At 43.9% G+C, this 15090-nt stretch overlaps 5 protein-coding genes across 5 annotated transcripts; 2 read left to right on the top strand and 3 right to left on the bottom strand.

Annotated features, from left to right (window-relative positions):
- Positions 1 to 371: 371 nt before the first annotated feature.
- Positions 372 to 3922, bottom strand: L203_105302 (uncharacterized protein; the record flags this gene model as incomplete). The annotated part of the gene is made up of 18 exons (XM_066214670.1): positions 372 to 670; positions 730 to 747; positions 798 to 849; positions 906 to 1250; positions 1318 to 1379; positions 1425 to 1572; positions 1664 to 1671; positions 1727 to 1791; positions 1839 to 1915; positions 1971 to 2197; positions 2249 to 2324; positions 2401 to 2471; positions 2532 to 2564; positions 2687 to 2756; positions 2805 to 2819; positions 2866 to 2955; positions 3014 to 3436; positions 3500 to 3922. The coding sequence occupies 18 exons, from the start codon at positions 3920 to 3922 to the stop codon at positions 372 to 374; spliced, it is 2502 nt and encodes an 833-aa protein (XP_066070767.1).
- Positions 3923 to 4472: 550 nt separating this feature from the next.
- On the bottom strand, positions 4473 to 5194 carry L203_105301 (uncharacterized protein; the record flags this gene model as incomplete). The annotated part of the gene is made up of 4 exons (XM_066214669.1): positions 4473 to 4546; positions 4604 to 4683; positions 4744 to 5005; positions 5059 to 5194. The coding sequence occupies 4 exons, from the start codon at positions 5192 to 5194 to the stop codon at positions 4473 to 4475; spliced, it is 552 nt and encodes a 183-aa protein (XP_066070766.1).
- Positions 5195 to 6379: 1185 nt separating this feature from the next.
- Positions 6380 to 7269, bottom strand: L203_105300 (uncharacterized protein; the record flags this gene model as incomplete). The annotated part of the gene is made up of 7 exons (XM_066214668.1): positions 6380 to 6383; positions 6439 to 6453; positions 6525 to 6549; positions 6626 to 6718; positions 6771 to 6809; positions 6874 to 6945; positions 7146 to 7269. 7 exons carry the CDS (start codon positions 7267 to 7269, stop codon positions 6380 to 6382), a joined length of 372 nt encoding a protein of 123 aa, XP_066070765.1.
- Positions 7270 to 7460: 191 nt separating this feature from the next.
- On the top strand, positions 7461 to 10136 carry L203_105299 (uncharacterized protein; the record flags this gene model as incomplete). Its single annotated transcript, XM_066214667.1, has 10 exons — positions 7461 to 7784; positions 7830 to 7930; positions 7981 to 8288; positions 8347 to 8619; positions 8666 to 8737; positions 8790 to 8884; positions 8934 to 9159; positions 9215 to 9369; positions 9424 to 9576; positions 9633 to 10136. 10 exons carry the CDS (start codon positions 7461 to 7463, stop codon positions 10134 to 10136), a joined length of 2211 nt encoding a protein of 736 aa, XP_066070764.1.
- A 716-nt stretch (positions 10137 to 10852) lies between these two features.
- L203_105298 (chitin synthase 1) lies at positions 10853 to 14792 on the top strand (the record flags this gene model as incomplete). Its single annotated transcript, XM_066214666.1, has 6 exons — positions 10853 to 11300; positions 11347 to 12540; positions 12585 to 12820; positions 12871 to 13733; positions 13782 to 14172; positions 14277 to 14792. The coding sequence occupies 6 exons, from the start codon at positions 10853 to 10855 to the stop codon at positions 14790 to 14792; spliced, it is 3648 nt and encodes a 1215-aa protein (XP_066070763.1).
- Between the last annotated feature and the right edge of the window lie 298 nt (positions 14793 to 15090).

Below are 15090 nucleotides of genomic sequence, written 5' to 3'. Positions count from 1 at the left end.
AGATTGATTCTCTGGGGAGCTATGAACAATAAGTCCTTTTTATATCTTCTTACCTTCTACTACCGTCGTTCAACTATACCATTTCCTCAAAATACACTATCTTCTCAACTCTCTTTATCTTCCTTCTCCATCATCCTGGCACTCACGTCAAAAACGCGGTTATTGAATTTCATGTCTATGTAATCATAGATTGTTGCTCTTATCACATTTTTTCTCTGCAATGCTAGTTATTGTTGAACTAGCCACAAACCCCGTCTTTATTCTCAATCATTGCCCAAGATGCCGCCCCAATTTCTAGTGAAATCTCCGAATTCTTTTTTATGATCCAATGTTTTCGCTTTCATTAACATGATAGATTTTTGAGAGGGAATTTATGCATCAGCCACATCAAGGTCCCTTGTGGCCTTCATCTTCTTTTTCGCCTGTTGGGGTGACATTTGAACATCTGCAGCCTCAATATTTGTCTTCCTTTTGGACCGGTTCTCTCCTTTTGTGGATACTTTTGCGACCTTTTCTTTCTTGAAAGCCTGATGTAGCTTATCCTTCTTGAGATTTTGTGGGAATGTACATGTGATAGGGTGCATGACTTCTCCAGCCTCTATAGCAGCTCGAGAAAATCTAGTTAGGCGAACAGCTGTGTTGGAAGAGATCATGTAGGCGTTTACACTATCTGTAAACAATCAGACCACTGGTGTTACATAAACTTGCAAAGCTGTGACTGGGACGTACATGGGGTGGCGTGAAAAGCTACTATGACATGAATAGAGTCTCATTTACAGCGTGAGGCAAGAACCTACATATATTGAGGTAGCCAAGCAAAAACAGATGAATTGTTAAGATTTCCACGTCCTGCAATTCTTTTCAGTAACTATCATTGGACATTGAAGTATTCCGTGATAATTCACATCTATATTGAGGTCGACCTTCCCTTCGACATCATCGAGATTTATTGTTCCTTGATTTTTGTCCTTCCCGTCTCCAATTGTGAAGTTCCCGTTTCCCAATCCTCGAACCAAGTTACAAAAGCTTTGCAGCGTGACTCTTCCTCCGTTGGCTGTTATTGTTTGTGCTATGCGAAGGATTTTCCAACTGTCAAATGTGACGTCGCGAGTAATGATTGTATGTGGCTGACGAAGACAATTATCACATATTTTGCATATAGTATTTGAATGAGAAGATGCCGATGGTGATGAGCTGGTTGGAGGTTGATCCCATGCCGAAGCTGATAGTGATGACGAAGCATGGAAATACTGTATCATGGTGATCAATGTCATGGCTCTCCTCTGAACGAAATACAAGAATGCAATAATGGCGTACTTTAGCAAAAGCCACCTTTCTACAAGTCGTTAAATCTTGAGCAAACCTCAACATTTCTTTCACTGCTCTGGTCAATACGCTGATTGTAAATCACTGTCACAACTCACATTTTGTAAGCCCATCAACATCTGCAAAGACTAGACTGGCTAGTCGCGTGCAATCTTGTCCTCGATAGAAAAGGACGCAATCGCTTGTCTTTCCATCGCGCCCTGCTCGCCCTGTTTCTTGATAGTAGCCTTCTAGAGTTTTAGACATCTGGCCGTAATGTTAGCTGATACATGATAGACGGGACTAGAGCATGTGCAGCCAGATACAAGCACCAAGTAACATGCATGAACGTACGCACAGAATGATCTATTTCAAACATTAGTTGAGATGAAATATGTTCTGGTTTATTGAAAACGCTCACGAATAACATATCTCACATCGCCTTTATCTATGCCCATCCCAAATGCAATAGTTGCACATATGCAGCTAAATTGCGATTAGGAACCTATTTATTATATCTGTCATGAACGTACTTAATTTTCCCTTTTCGCCATTCAATATGCAACGCTTCCTTTTGATCATCACTGACCTCGGCGTGATACACTCCAGTCTACTCTATATCAGCCCCACTCATAACGGACAGAGTTGAAAACTGTATGACAAACCTTGATATTTCCCTCGCTCCATTGGAACAGCTCATCTGCAACATTCGTTGCATCTCTCTTAGAAAGGCAATAAATGATCCCACTCTCCCCGTTGTGTTGATCTTTAATCCATTGTCCCATCGCTGCTATGGTTGCCTTGGCGTTGGGTGGTTTGGAAAAGACTTTATAATGGAGATTGGGGCGAAAGAGCGGTGCCGAGAAGAAGACTGTACCAGTGGCATTGGCATCTGCGCCAAAGTGAGAATAGCAAAGGGGACTAAATCATGACAATTTCGCACCCCTTCCGTCCGTTATTGGGTTCATTTGTAGAATTTTTAGTAGGTCTGGTAAAGATTTTGAGCTCAAAGTTGCTGTCTGGAATGGTAGTATTGACAAGTCATATCAAGCGAAATCAGCATTCAAAACGTGGTAGACAAGGAAGTGAACATACAACGGCTTGGATAGGTACCCTTGGAAATAATGCCTTCAACATAGACAGCTTTTTGTAATCCGGCCTAAAATCTAGAAAATATCAGAAAAGGCTACCCTATATATCATGATTGACAGAAAACACGAATTTACCATGACCCAGTTGGCTGCAACAGTGTGCTTCATCTACGACAACATATTTTGGTTACGCCATGACAATTTTCAATCTTGTGTACTAACCAATAACAAACCGCGCTGGTTGTTGACAACTATAAGAAGAATGCGACATAAAGGATCGCTAGACTCACTGAGACGAGCTTCAGAGTTCAATTTTTCCAGAATTGAAATAAATCTCTTGGATCTTGACATCTTTTCTGGCTGCCTACAATAAGCGAATCTGCCCCTTTGCTACTAGTCATAGCGCACAGTTACATAACAAAGCTACAAGGTGTATAAGCACAAATAGCAACATCTCCTAGTAACGCACCTGTATCTCTTTTGCTCTGTTCTTCGTCCCCTCTTTCAATCTCCGATAGATATCATTCTGTTCATCCCTACCTATTGACCCTGTGATCATCTGATTATCATTTTAGGCGTCAGCGTCGTCTTAAATATGCCAGGAATACAGCACTCACTGTGCATTCAATACCGAGTTCTCTTAGTCCCCTGACTTGATCCCAAATCAATGCCAATAGCGGAGAAATAACCACTGTCAAACCACTACCTATTACCGCTGGTAACTGATACGTCAAGCTCTTTCCTCCGCCAGTTGGCATGACACAAATAATGTCCCTATTATCTACTGCGGCATTGATCACGCCTTGTTGACACATACGGAACGAGGAGAGTGAAAAAACGTTTTTTAGAGTTTGAAGCACAGCGTCTGAAAACGGGAAAGAAGATGACTGGTAATCAAGCCTCACATGGGCAGATGATGGCAACATATCGGGCTTCACATGGCAGAGATGCGAAACTTCTTTCTGCAGTACTTGTCTCTCCGCCTTGAGCGAAGCAAGGAGAGATTGCAGGGGTTCAAGTTGTGCCTTCACATCATCAATCTGATCTTAGTGATGAGTGAACGAGCCAACATGAAGACTAAGCCGAGCGAAACAGATATGTACCTCAGCATCAAGTTTGGATAGTTTCGTCTTGATAGCCTCTCTATCCTCAAGACTACAGTTCTCAACAACAGTACTCTGAACCCTACCAGCAACATCGATCCTGCCCTTACGTTTCTCGCGCGTAACGCTTGAAAAAGGCTTTTCTCCATAAAATTCTTGCGTTGCTTCTTCTTGATCGCTTTCATCACTGATCACAATGGGTTCGGAAAGTCGTTGCTCCGATGAACAGTCGAGTCGTGTAGAAGAGACTTTAACATTTTGACAGCGCATAAAGCCAAGACGTGCTCTTGGTATGGATAGCAATATGCCGTATACCTTTTGTGGCGTTGCTGACGCAGGAGGATATAGAGTAAATGGCGCCTTGACAGAAAAAGCGTTTAAGCCAAGGAAGCCAATATCAAAATGAAATGTGGACTTGTTCATAAACTATCCGTGTCTAGTTATTACGTAATTGACATGTCATTTCCCTTCTTGCTGGTATATTAACCTGGCAAAGATGAGACAATATGTCAGGAGTTTGGTTATTCTTGGCTTGGTCTGGGAGTGCTTTGGACTTTTGGGTTATCTAGGAATATCTCTCTGGAATAGACTCTGACAGCTATCAAGATTCATTCATTCCTTGGGGAGCTATGAACCACGATCCCTTCCTTATATCTTATCTGCTCTGCGTCCTTCATCCAGGTTCCCGTTCAACCAGCTATACTAGTTCTTACCCATACACAGTATCCTGTGTTCTTCTATCCGAACCTTGTACATCATCCTGGCACTTACACCATATCTTGTCGTCTACTATCCTAGTCCTGTCTATGCTTCTGGCACACCATTGATTGGGTCACTTTCATCAATAGAGTGCAATGGGTCGTCAGGAATAGTACCAATAATTAAAATGCATGCTCTGTACCAAAAGGTCACAAGAATGCAATACGATTGCATTCCTATTTATTGCCTATATTCCATCTCACAATCCAACGTCCTAACATGGGTATCCTAATAAATGCTTTCCCTCCTCATCGCGATCCCAATCTGTCATATATGTTGTGAGTGGGACTGTTGTAAACCTGTAAGCTTACAATCTCTCGCTCGACTGGTGCTACAGAGACTTACATGTTATCCACCCATTCCCAACTTTCAAGTAATGGACGCGCATTTCGTCCACACTCATTCGTTTTCCCGACTCGATCTCCCTGTTTAGCCCACACAGATACCGATATTTCGCACGATTGCGCGAATGAGTCTTAACCGACCTTTCCATTGAGCTCAAAATGTCTCCTAAATCTGTGTGTCTGTAATCTGCATTCTCTAGATTCTTATCTATTGTAGTGGAAGCATTATCAATTTCATGCTCTGGTCGTGCACTGGAGGCTGCTGGTCTATCTATGCCGATTTGCGTCCGTAATGATCCATTTATTCTTTTCAGATCTTTTAGGTACTGGAAGCTACGATCCAAATCCCTTTGGGAAGTGTCGTCATAACTTTCCTGATCATCAAAGACTTCTTTCGCTCGACCTTTACCCATTCCGTGAAGACCTTCATATTAGGTTTATGGGTTGGGTATTTACAAATGTTGGTGTTGAAAGCAGATCGTACAGAAGAGAGATGATCGCGAAGACTGCCAACAGCCCCCCATATCCCCATAGAGGGAGAGTTAACGCTGCCTCCGTCCGATGTGTGAGAACCACCTGATCCTTGGCTCATAGCTGCAGAAAGACTGTGGTCAGTCGTTTATATTGGATGGAGAAGAATGTTAATAGCGACCAAGGGAAAAGAAGTGGCGACAGACTCGAGTAAAAGTATGGAAAGCGAGGGCGGAAGCAAATGCGGCTCTACCTTTCTCTTGCTTTGACGGAGCTGTTAGGATGATGGCAGGCAAAGGAGAGCAGAAGACAGGATATGGTGTAAGGCTCAGAAATGGTATAGTGGGCTGAACTAGGACCTGGCCGAAGGACGCAGAAGCTGAAGAGATATAAGGAAGGTCTTGTTGTTGATAGATCCCACAGAATCAATCTTGATAGCTGTCACAGTCTATTCTAGCTAGACACATCTTACCGAGCTACTCTCGTCCCAACACCTCAAGTCCAAAGTCCCGAGAACCAATCTAGAATCCTGAAACAAAGCTTTGTATAATCTAGAAAAAGAGATTAGTGCTTGAGTAAAACAGTACATTCTTTTGATAGGTCTCTAGATCATGCCTGTTCACTGATTAAATAGCATCCATGTTTGTTGTTACTCGCCAGAGTTTTTATATAACCAAGCTGTAGTTTACCGCTGATTATCATTTCCACGATTGCTTCATTGTCGTCTCTAGTCTCGTGTGTTTTAACTGTATTTTTATTCTTACACCTAAGCTGTTTCTTCTTTTCAGTCTACCCAACACTACATAACCGACCTTCTTTTGTTTAGTATGATTTCTCTGCTTTCTACTTGCGACTTTCCCTTTTCATTGGAGTGAATCTTTCCCATGTGTTCAGATCTATCTTTAGCAATGAAAACATGTTCAGTTCGGGCCCTACAGTGAGCTGAGGTCGCAGATTATGCTGAGGCCAGTGTCCTTGAAGACTGTGAGTCCATTTCCGAATGCGAGTTGCTACAATGCCTATATATCCATATGGTCAGTCAATTCACTGGATAGGACAGCTTTGGTTTGAGTGATTCAAAGGTTTAAAAAGCCGTCGACAATATCGGGCTGGTTTGGGTGATCTTCACATACTACATGGTCCTAACTGGCCCGCCTTTTTGGGAAAAAAGATAGATGTAAATACGAAAGATATCGCCTGTAAATTGATAGCAATGTATGTGAATTAAGGCAGCGCAAATGATTGCTTAAAGACGGTGATCACAAAGATACATGATGTATACACAAACAGTAGACGAACCTCTTGGTTACCTATAGTCTTTGTTTCAGAGCCTATCGCTTTACTTCTAAACATATTATCACTCACATATATTCAAACGATCTTTCGATTCCAGTCAAGGTGCGAGAAGAGACAATGTCGCGCAGATGAGAAACGGCTTTGCTCTGCTTCACTGCGTATGCATGATCCCATCGGGTTCTGACTTCCTTCGTTAGCCTTTTGATTACCTACAGCTTGCCAAAGAAACAAGTGCAACCGACACAACTAGACCCACCAATATTTTGCACAATTTCATGCGAACCACTACCAAAATGAGATTCCAAGGCAGAAAAGTCGCCAGAGAAGGTAACGACGACGAAGGGCATGACTTTCCAGGTAGATAAGCTTTTTCTCCCTGTAAAGACTGTGTAAACACATACGGGGAGAGTTGATATTGTCGTCTTTAACAACCTCGGCACCTATCGACTAATGTAAACATAACATAACACCACCCAATACCAAGCGTGATGGAATTAAGCAAACCTTTGGATTTCAGTTCTTGTATAGCCTTTTGCTTGTCCTCAACAGAAGAGCCCTTTTTGAATTGTACAATTACTATTCATTCGAGTAAACGTGTGTCAGCTCTCATTACCGACTGTCAAGTCGAAGCGTATTAAGCGTATAATAGATTGCCCAGCTAGTAAGCCACCAGGAGAAAGACTCAGAAGCTGATTCTGAAAGGGCTTTTGCCAAATCGTGCGGGGTAAACCTGGTGTAGCGGCCTCCGCAAACCGATAACGCAAACCAAAACTCACCGTTTTGCTCTGACATGGTAACAAGCTGTTTGCTATAGGTAGGGAAAGTGAAGAATGCTGCGGCAAGAAAAGTAACTGCTACTAAAGAGAAGAGTAAACAGAGAGAGCGAGTTGAAAATTGCATTGTAAATGTTGAACAGAAATGCAAGAACGGCGAGCTGAGTTGTCTTCGAGGAATTTGTGACGTCATAAATCGGAGCGAGTCGCCGGGTGGACGTATCCCACATGGTCAAATCCAATTGGATATAGAGTAATATCATTGACGCATTTCCTCCTTGTCTTGCCATCTATAACATTTCTGTTAAAGACAAGACGATGTATACTGCTGAGACGTCCCACCACCGCTCTCTCTCAGCTCGCTCAAACCGCAATCCGAGCCACATCCAGGATATTTTCATTGGCGTCGGTTTACGTCTAGCTCCTCAACCAACCTTCCCAGAAGGAGGCCAAGACCCCGGGAGAGATCTTGAGTACAGTGCCAGTATTCACGATGGCACTGGCGTTATTGAGAGCGAAACTTTTCATACAACCTTTTATTCATATGGAAAGGATGAAAACGGTCTGGCGGCTGAAACGAAGAGGATCACAAGAGAGATGTTGGACATGTTGAGATTGGTCCAAACCCGACGTGGTTCTAATGTAAGCTACCAGTATCATCCAAGTAAGATACTTATGAAGGTGTAGGTCAAGATGATGGCCGTGGCTCAGCCAATCCCGGCTGAACTACGATCTAAGAAAGGTGTAGAGTTCTTCCCAACGCTCTGGCTTCATCTGGACTCCATTCCGTACGATCTTCTTCTGGTGTTTGGTCTTTGACTGCTGAGGCTATTTTCAGATTTATAATTACTCCATCTACATCGATCTTTACTAAACTACCAGCTCCATCAACTGTGGCATCGGCCACTGCAGCCATCTCGGCTGGTGTCAGGCATCTCCATCCTGCTACTCATTCTGCTACGACAGCCGATGTTGATCCCAAAGATCATCATGTTCAGGTTGATTGCGATGGACGAATACGATTGTGCTCAATAGTGCAGTATCAGCAGTCCAGTAGCGAGGCACTGTGGAAAAGATTTACGTCGTTGGCTAATCATCTCAAAACAAACAAGGTGTCGATAGCATTCTTTAGTGCTACCCCGCAAGGTTGGCCTAAATTTTCTCGTCCAAGTTACAGAATAGTTATCTAATACTCCCTTGATAGGTGGTGGTGTAGCGCTCATGCGTCATGCTCTACTTCGGCTTTGGAAGATGGTCGACTTGCCTGTTGCGTGGTATGTTCCAGAGGGCCATCCTACTGCGTTTGATATTACCAAGACCAAATTCCACAACGTTCTTCAAGGCGTTTCTCCAAAAGGTGTCGAGATAGATGACAACGACAAGAAGTGGTTTGAACTTTGGACCGAGCAAAATTATGAGACTTTTTGGTCTGAAGGAGCATTTGATGCGAGTGTGATTGTCATTGATGACCCCCAATGTATGTCCTCACTTATCTTATCTGTCATTGATACCAAGTGAAACAGTAACCGCTCTTATTCCGATAATCAAAAAAAAACGACCCGACGCCAAAATTATATTCCGTTCTCACATCCAAAGTATGAGTTTGTCGTCTGCCAATTGAACAGGCATACTAATTTCTTTATTTAGTCCAAAGCGATTTGACTGATAATCCAGAAACAACGCAATATCGAACATGGAATTACCTATTCAACTTTGTCAAAGACGTAGATCTGTTTCTAGCTGTATGTCCTTCATTCAATGGGGCATAGATAGAACTGAGTCGCTCTTTAGCACCCAGTCAAGTTTTTCGTACCTTCCAACGTCCATTCAAATTTGCCTGTTCTTTACATGGCTCCCTCCACTGACCCCTTGGATGGCTTGAATAAACCGTTTGGACGGGCGTCTGTGAGATACTATAGACAATACTTTAACAGTCTGAGCCAGCAGCAATGCGGAGTCAAGATCGATTGGGATAGGGGATATGTCTGCCAAATTGCAAGATTTGACCCTTCCAAAGGTTATTATCGTATTGTATTCTGTCAAACGGACAAGGAGCTCACAAGATTTGAAAGGTATTGACATCTTACTCAAAGCTTACCTCGAGTTTCGTCAAAAGCTGGAAAATCATCCCACCCCCCCATTGAATGGCGGGCCACAGTTAATCATTATGGGACATGGAAGTATAGATGATCCTGACGGAGCCTGGATTTATGAAAAGTTGCATGATGTACATAATCTCAATTCACTCAGATTGAAACTGTTTTGATTCTGATGTTTGTAGATACTTAACACCTCGGAATACGAACTCGTTCGATACGATGTAGCTATCGTCAGGGCGCCGCCCAGTGACTCTTTGCTTGGTTGCATCTTGCAAGGTGCATGGGTTGCCACTCAACTGAGTACGAGGGAAGGATTTGAAGTTAAGGTTACCGAGGTAAGTTTTCTCTTTCAATCTTTGCAACTGCGCTCAATAGGCGTCAAATTACTTAGGCTATCAACAAGCACGTCCCCATCATCGCGTCCGACGCAGGCGGCATCCCTCTTCAGGTCAAACATGGGAAGAACGGATGGATTGTGCCCGCTGGCCAGTCAGAACCAGTTTCTGATCTTCTTTACAAAATCTACAAGGGTGAAGTCCGTATACACGACGGCTTGCGTGAAGGAGTAGATTTGGAAGATAAATCAGACCCCAACAGTGTGGCCCAAGAATGGGTCGGCAACTTTGACGAAGCTGTTATGAAGGTCCACTCTGACGACAGAGCAACGAGCGAAGACTTTTGGACTGTGGGAAATGCGACGAGATGGATGTTGCTTGTGGATCGTTTGCTCGCTTTGCCGCTTGAAAAAGGAGGTCTGGTCCAGGCGCAAGATGTGCAAGTGTTGCAAAAAATGGGAGTGGGAGAGCGTCTGCTCGGAAAAGGAAAGACAGGCGAGAATGTTTGGAAGATGGTCATGGGTGATGATTTGTTTGAAGGAGATGGAGAATTGATTTAATTAGAGCTGTACATTGCTTAGATTCATAAAAGAATACATATGCAATGAAATATATATTAGTGAATTGGTAAAGATGTGAATCGTTTGAGATGTGATATTGGTTTTGTAAGTCAATAGAAAAGGTGAACCAAGAATGTGTTACAAAACCTCCGAACGGCCCTCCTTAAAGTCGCGCCATTGACAGGAGGCCGAGCCCTCTTTTCGTTGTTTTGTATCACCGTTTGGTTGCTGGAATCACTTGTTTCTACTTCATCCTTCAGACCCAACTTCATTTTCTAATCAAGCCATTCGTATTCTCACTTGTTCATTACAAACGATTATAAACCAAACGACAAAGGAATATTGAGAGGGCGGATATCGCCGCTATCCCAGTCACGCTTTGACCTCTTTCTTGCGTGTTTTACCATCGCTATCGCAAAGTTGTCTTTTTTTTTTTTGTTTCACTAATTATTTTTTTTGCATCTGTCATCTTCATTTTGCTTTTGCTACAACCACATCTCTTCATTCTATCATCTAGTATCACAACCATCACTCAACACAGCCACGCACCACACAATCAAGCAGGCAGTTGTTTTTTTGACTCATACCACAACCCTACCTACCGTCTCGCACAGTGTGGAAATGTCTTGGTCATCTTGATTTCAGCCAAACAAGTATTGACGACCTTGAACGACCTGGTCCCTGGAGGACATTCAAACAACGCTTACTACCTCGCCATGTCTTCGGATGCGCCTTTACCATTCACCTCCAACCGTCCACTCCCCAACCGCCAGCACACACTCGCTCCCCGTCCTGGCACTCTACGACGTGGAAAGACGCTCACTCGTCCAGAGCGGCACGTCGCTCAAACACCGCTCGTCGCTCCCCCTGTCCAAACATTCTCGCCATCGTCTCCCCTTCCGTCGTCCTCCGGGAGATGGAGCCTGGACTGGTGGCGTCTGTGGTCGTACGTCACGACATGGTGGGCCCCTCCGGCAGTACTTGGGTGGTTTGGGATCAAGGAGAAGCAGAGCAGACAAGCCTGGCGGGAAAAAGTTACTCTTTGCTGGATCGCCGTTGTGCTGGGAGCAATCGTAGGGTTTGTAACGATGGGGTTACAGAGAGCATTGTGCCCCGCGGATCAAGCAAATCAAAGCATGTACCAACGTCTAGGAGATACAGAATGTAAGATCTTCAGAAAGTCGTATTGTGCGTTGCTGAATGATGATAGTAACACTGAGTATATCTGGATGGTCATTCAACATTTCCACATCTCTGACCCAAGCAACCGTTGATTTTTATTCGCTCGCGAAACAAATGCCAGGACAGGATATCTCGACTCTGTTCGTCCGAGATGTAAAGGACTTTCCATCCTGTACCTCTTCTCTTCGATACGCCACAACTCCATTGTGTAATTCTACCCTTCCATCTGCGACCTGTCCTCTTCCAAGATTATCTGATACTACATTTTCTAGCCTGAGAATACAAAATACATCCATCATGGAAGGGTATTCCTGGGATCAAGTAGCCGCTTTGGACAACTATGTTGTCCTGGACGGTATCGTTCTCAACATGTCCCCTTACATCGCTGCCAACCCTACAGCCATTAAAGACGACCCAGTGGATTCTATCATCCGACAAGTCCTCTCTAATCAAACAGCTTCAGGAAAAGACTCCACCCGATTATTTTTCAACCGCCAAGTTCCACAAGAAGCTATCCCTTGCTTGCAGGAACGCTATGTTGCGGGGCGTATTGACAAGGTCACTCCTGGGTGTTTTGTTGCCAGTCTGTTCCTCTACGTGTCTCTAGTTGTGATTTTAGCAGTGGTAGTGGTGAGGTTCGCAATGGCTTGCATATTCAACTGGTTCATTTCTGCGCATCTCGTCAGGCCAGTGGATGCGAGTGAGTTGGGAAGACACGGAGTCAGTCCAGCAGTCATGCCAGAAGGAGCAAACATATCTGTCAACAATCGCTCAGGTACAGCACCATGGGCGAATGGCCCAAGACTTGGTCCAAGAGAAGGAGCAAAGCTAGTCAATGGCAAAAAAATCAACGGATTTTCCAATAATTCCAGCACTACTCTTGTCGGACGTACAACGCCTGAGCCGGTTATCTCTCTTTCTCGGATCGGCCCAGAACTATTCACGGTTTGTCTCATTACCTGTTATTCTGAAGGAGAAGATTCTATCCGTGGGACTCTTGAGTCTATATCTTCTACGAATTACTCTGATTCACGCAAATTACTCTGGGTAGTCTGTGACGGAATGATTACTGGTCAGGGTGAAAAGAAAAGCACGCCAGATATATGTGTGAGCATGCTGGATGCAGATGCAAGATTCGGCAACCCAGTGCCAATGAGTTATGTAGCTGTAGGCAGTGGAGGTAAACGAGAGAACCGGGCAATGGTCTATGCTGGGCATTATGGTGAGTTTATCACCTTTTTTGCTCAATGCTGATGTTATTGTTAGTCTCGAGAAACAAGCATCGCACCCCCACACTTGTCATTGTCAAGTGTGGTATGACCTCTGAATCTAAAGACAAGAAGCCAGGCAATAGAGGCAAACGGGACTCTCAATTGATCCTGATGAATTTTTTCAGCAGAGTAACCTATAACGATCGAATGACGCCTTTGGATTTTGACATATTTAGAAAGTCTCAGACTTTAATGGGTGTAACACCTGACTTCTTTGAGGTTGTTCTAATGGCAAGTGATTACTATTCGCTCAAGTACGCAATACTAATTAGATATTTTAGGTTGATGCTGATACCCGAATCTATCCTGACTCTCTTAAACATCTAGTCAACTGCATGCACCACGACAACACAATCATGGGCGTCTGCGGTGAAACAAGAGTTGCCAACAAACGCCAATCTTGGGTTACGGCTATTCAAGTATATGAATATTTCATCTCTCACCATCTTGCAAAGGCGTTTGAATCGGTTTTTGGAGGTGTAACATGTTTGCCTGGCTGTTTTTCCATGTATCGCATCAAAGCAAGAAAAGACGGAGATAACGATTGGGTTCCAATTCTTGTCAAGCCAGAAATTGTGAATGAATATTCTCAATGTGAGGTTGAGACTCTTCACCAGAAGAATCTTTTGCTTTTGGGTGAAGATCGTTTTCTCTCCACCATCATGCTTCGTACCTTCCCTCGACGCAAGAATATCTTTCTCCCGCAAGCTCGATGTCGAACGGTAGTGCCCGATACTTTCTCCGTTCTGCTTTCTCAGCGCCGCCGATGGATCAACTCTACAGTGCACAATCTCATGGAGCTTGTGCGAGTTCGAAATCTGTGTGGAACATTTTGCTTTTCAATGCAGTTTGTCGTTTTCATGGATCTTGTTGGTACAGTCGTTTTACCGGTAGCGATCTGTCTTACAGGCGCTCTTATTGTCAACTCTATCATTACACCTCCACGCCAATTCGAGGAAGCCATCCCGCTACTTTTGTTAGCGGTTGTATTAGGTTTGCCAGGTATTTTGATTCTCATCACAACAAGAAAGGTGATCTATATGGCTTGGATGTTGGTTTATCTTCTGGCTTTGCCTATCTGGAACTTTGTGTTACCTGTGTATTCATTTTGGCATTTTGATGATTTCAGTTGGGGTGAAACCCGGTTTGTCTTTTGTGCTTTTATTGATAACATTTGTTGATGTGTTCACAGTCGAGTTGAAGGCGAGGTTGTTTCTAAATCAGGACACGATGATAAAACAGCTGTATTCAATGGTACAACAATTCCTCTCCGTCGTTGGGAAGACTGGGAAAAATCTCGGTTACGCAAAATTCGACGAGAAGAAAAAAGAAGAAAAGATATGGAAAGACAATTTGGAGCTGGATTCCACGGAGAGTTAATCAATAACGGCAGTCTTCCCGCTGGACCGGACACGATAAAGGGAACCAGCATCCATGGGGCTGAAGGGGGAATAGGGTCAGGACTCGGGGCAGGCTTTAGGACTGGGCCCGGACAGAGGACATGGACAAGAAGCGAGTACGATAGTGATAGTGGGAGCGTATTTAGCAGTGAGGAGGATATGTGGGGTGGTGAGGTGGGCGGAGTAAGTTGCATTCATTTTTTCTTCATCCGACACCTTAGCTTTCAATGTTATTTAACTATATTCTCGCCTTTGTGCTAAAGAAAATTCGGCTAACTATTTCTCAGTACAATGAAAATAACCCGGCTTTCCCCCCCCCGCCTATTGCTCTTCCTCCCTCTCCTGTACCAGGCGGCCCAACGTATGGTGATGACGAGATGGCCGCTATCCTTGATTCAGGTTTTGAAGAATACCAACAACATCCGCATGCTCCAGTTCCCGCTCCAGCATATCGAACCGCCCTCAATCCTCCTTCTCCTCTTCATCGTCACCAACACGAGTATACTTCTACTCAGACACGCCTCAACCTCAATCCAGGCGATACTGCACTGTTCCCTAATGCTCACCCTGATGGATATGTTGCAATTGACCGTCAAAGTACCCCAGATGAGATGAGCATGCCTGGGAGCGGCGGGAGCGTGTCAAGCAGTGTGGAGAGCAGACCACATGGGGGACATGCTAAAAAGAGAAGCGGGAGTGGTGTCAGGGGATATGGACCTTTAGGACCTCTGGCAGACACAGACAAAGAATCTCAAAACCAAGGGTCAAAATTTTATAACTCCAAGGGCAAAAGAACTTCGTAAGGTTGCAACGGAGGAGTACGTGATGGAAGTGGAGGTCGCCCTTTATAAGAAGTGTACTGGGCATTCTTTTTGTGAAATTGTCTTTTCTTACATAGCCTCGTACGTCATTAACGAAAATATAGAAATTATTACATCGGGTCATTTGTGTAGTTTAGTGATATTACAGTACACGTACAATATGGCATTTCACATCGCATATCTGGCTTGTTTGTCCAGTCTTATTCAATGATATTCAGATTTGCCATAGTGATTGCAAACAGAGATAGAGATTTGCATAACCTGATTGACATTTCGCTGT

The sequence above is a fragment of the Cryptococcus depauperatus genome, chromosome 6 (genome assembly GCF_001720195.1).
Source record: "Cryptococcus depauperatus CBS 7841 chromosome 6, complete sequence".
Taxonomy (NCBI): domain Eukaryota; kingdom Fungi; phylum Basidiomycota; class Tremellomycetes; order Tremellales; family Cryptococcaceae; genus Cryptococcus; species Cryptococcus depauperatus.
The sequence above is the reverse complement of the archived record's forward strand: the minus strand, read 5'-3'. Positions and strand labels throughout refer to the sequence as shown.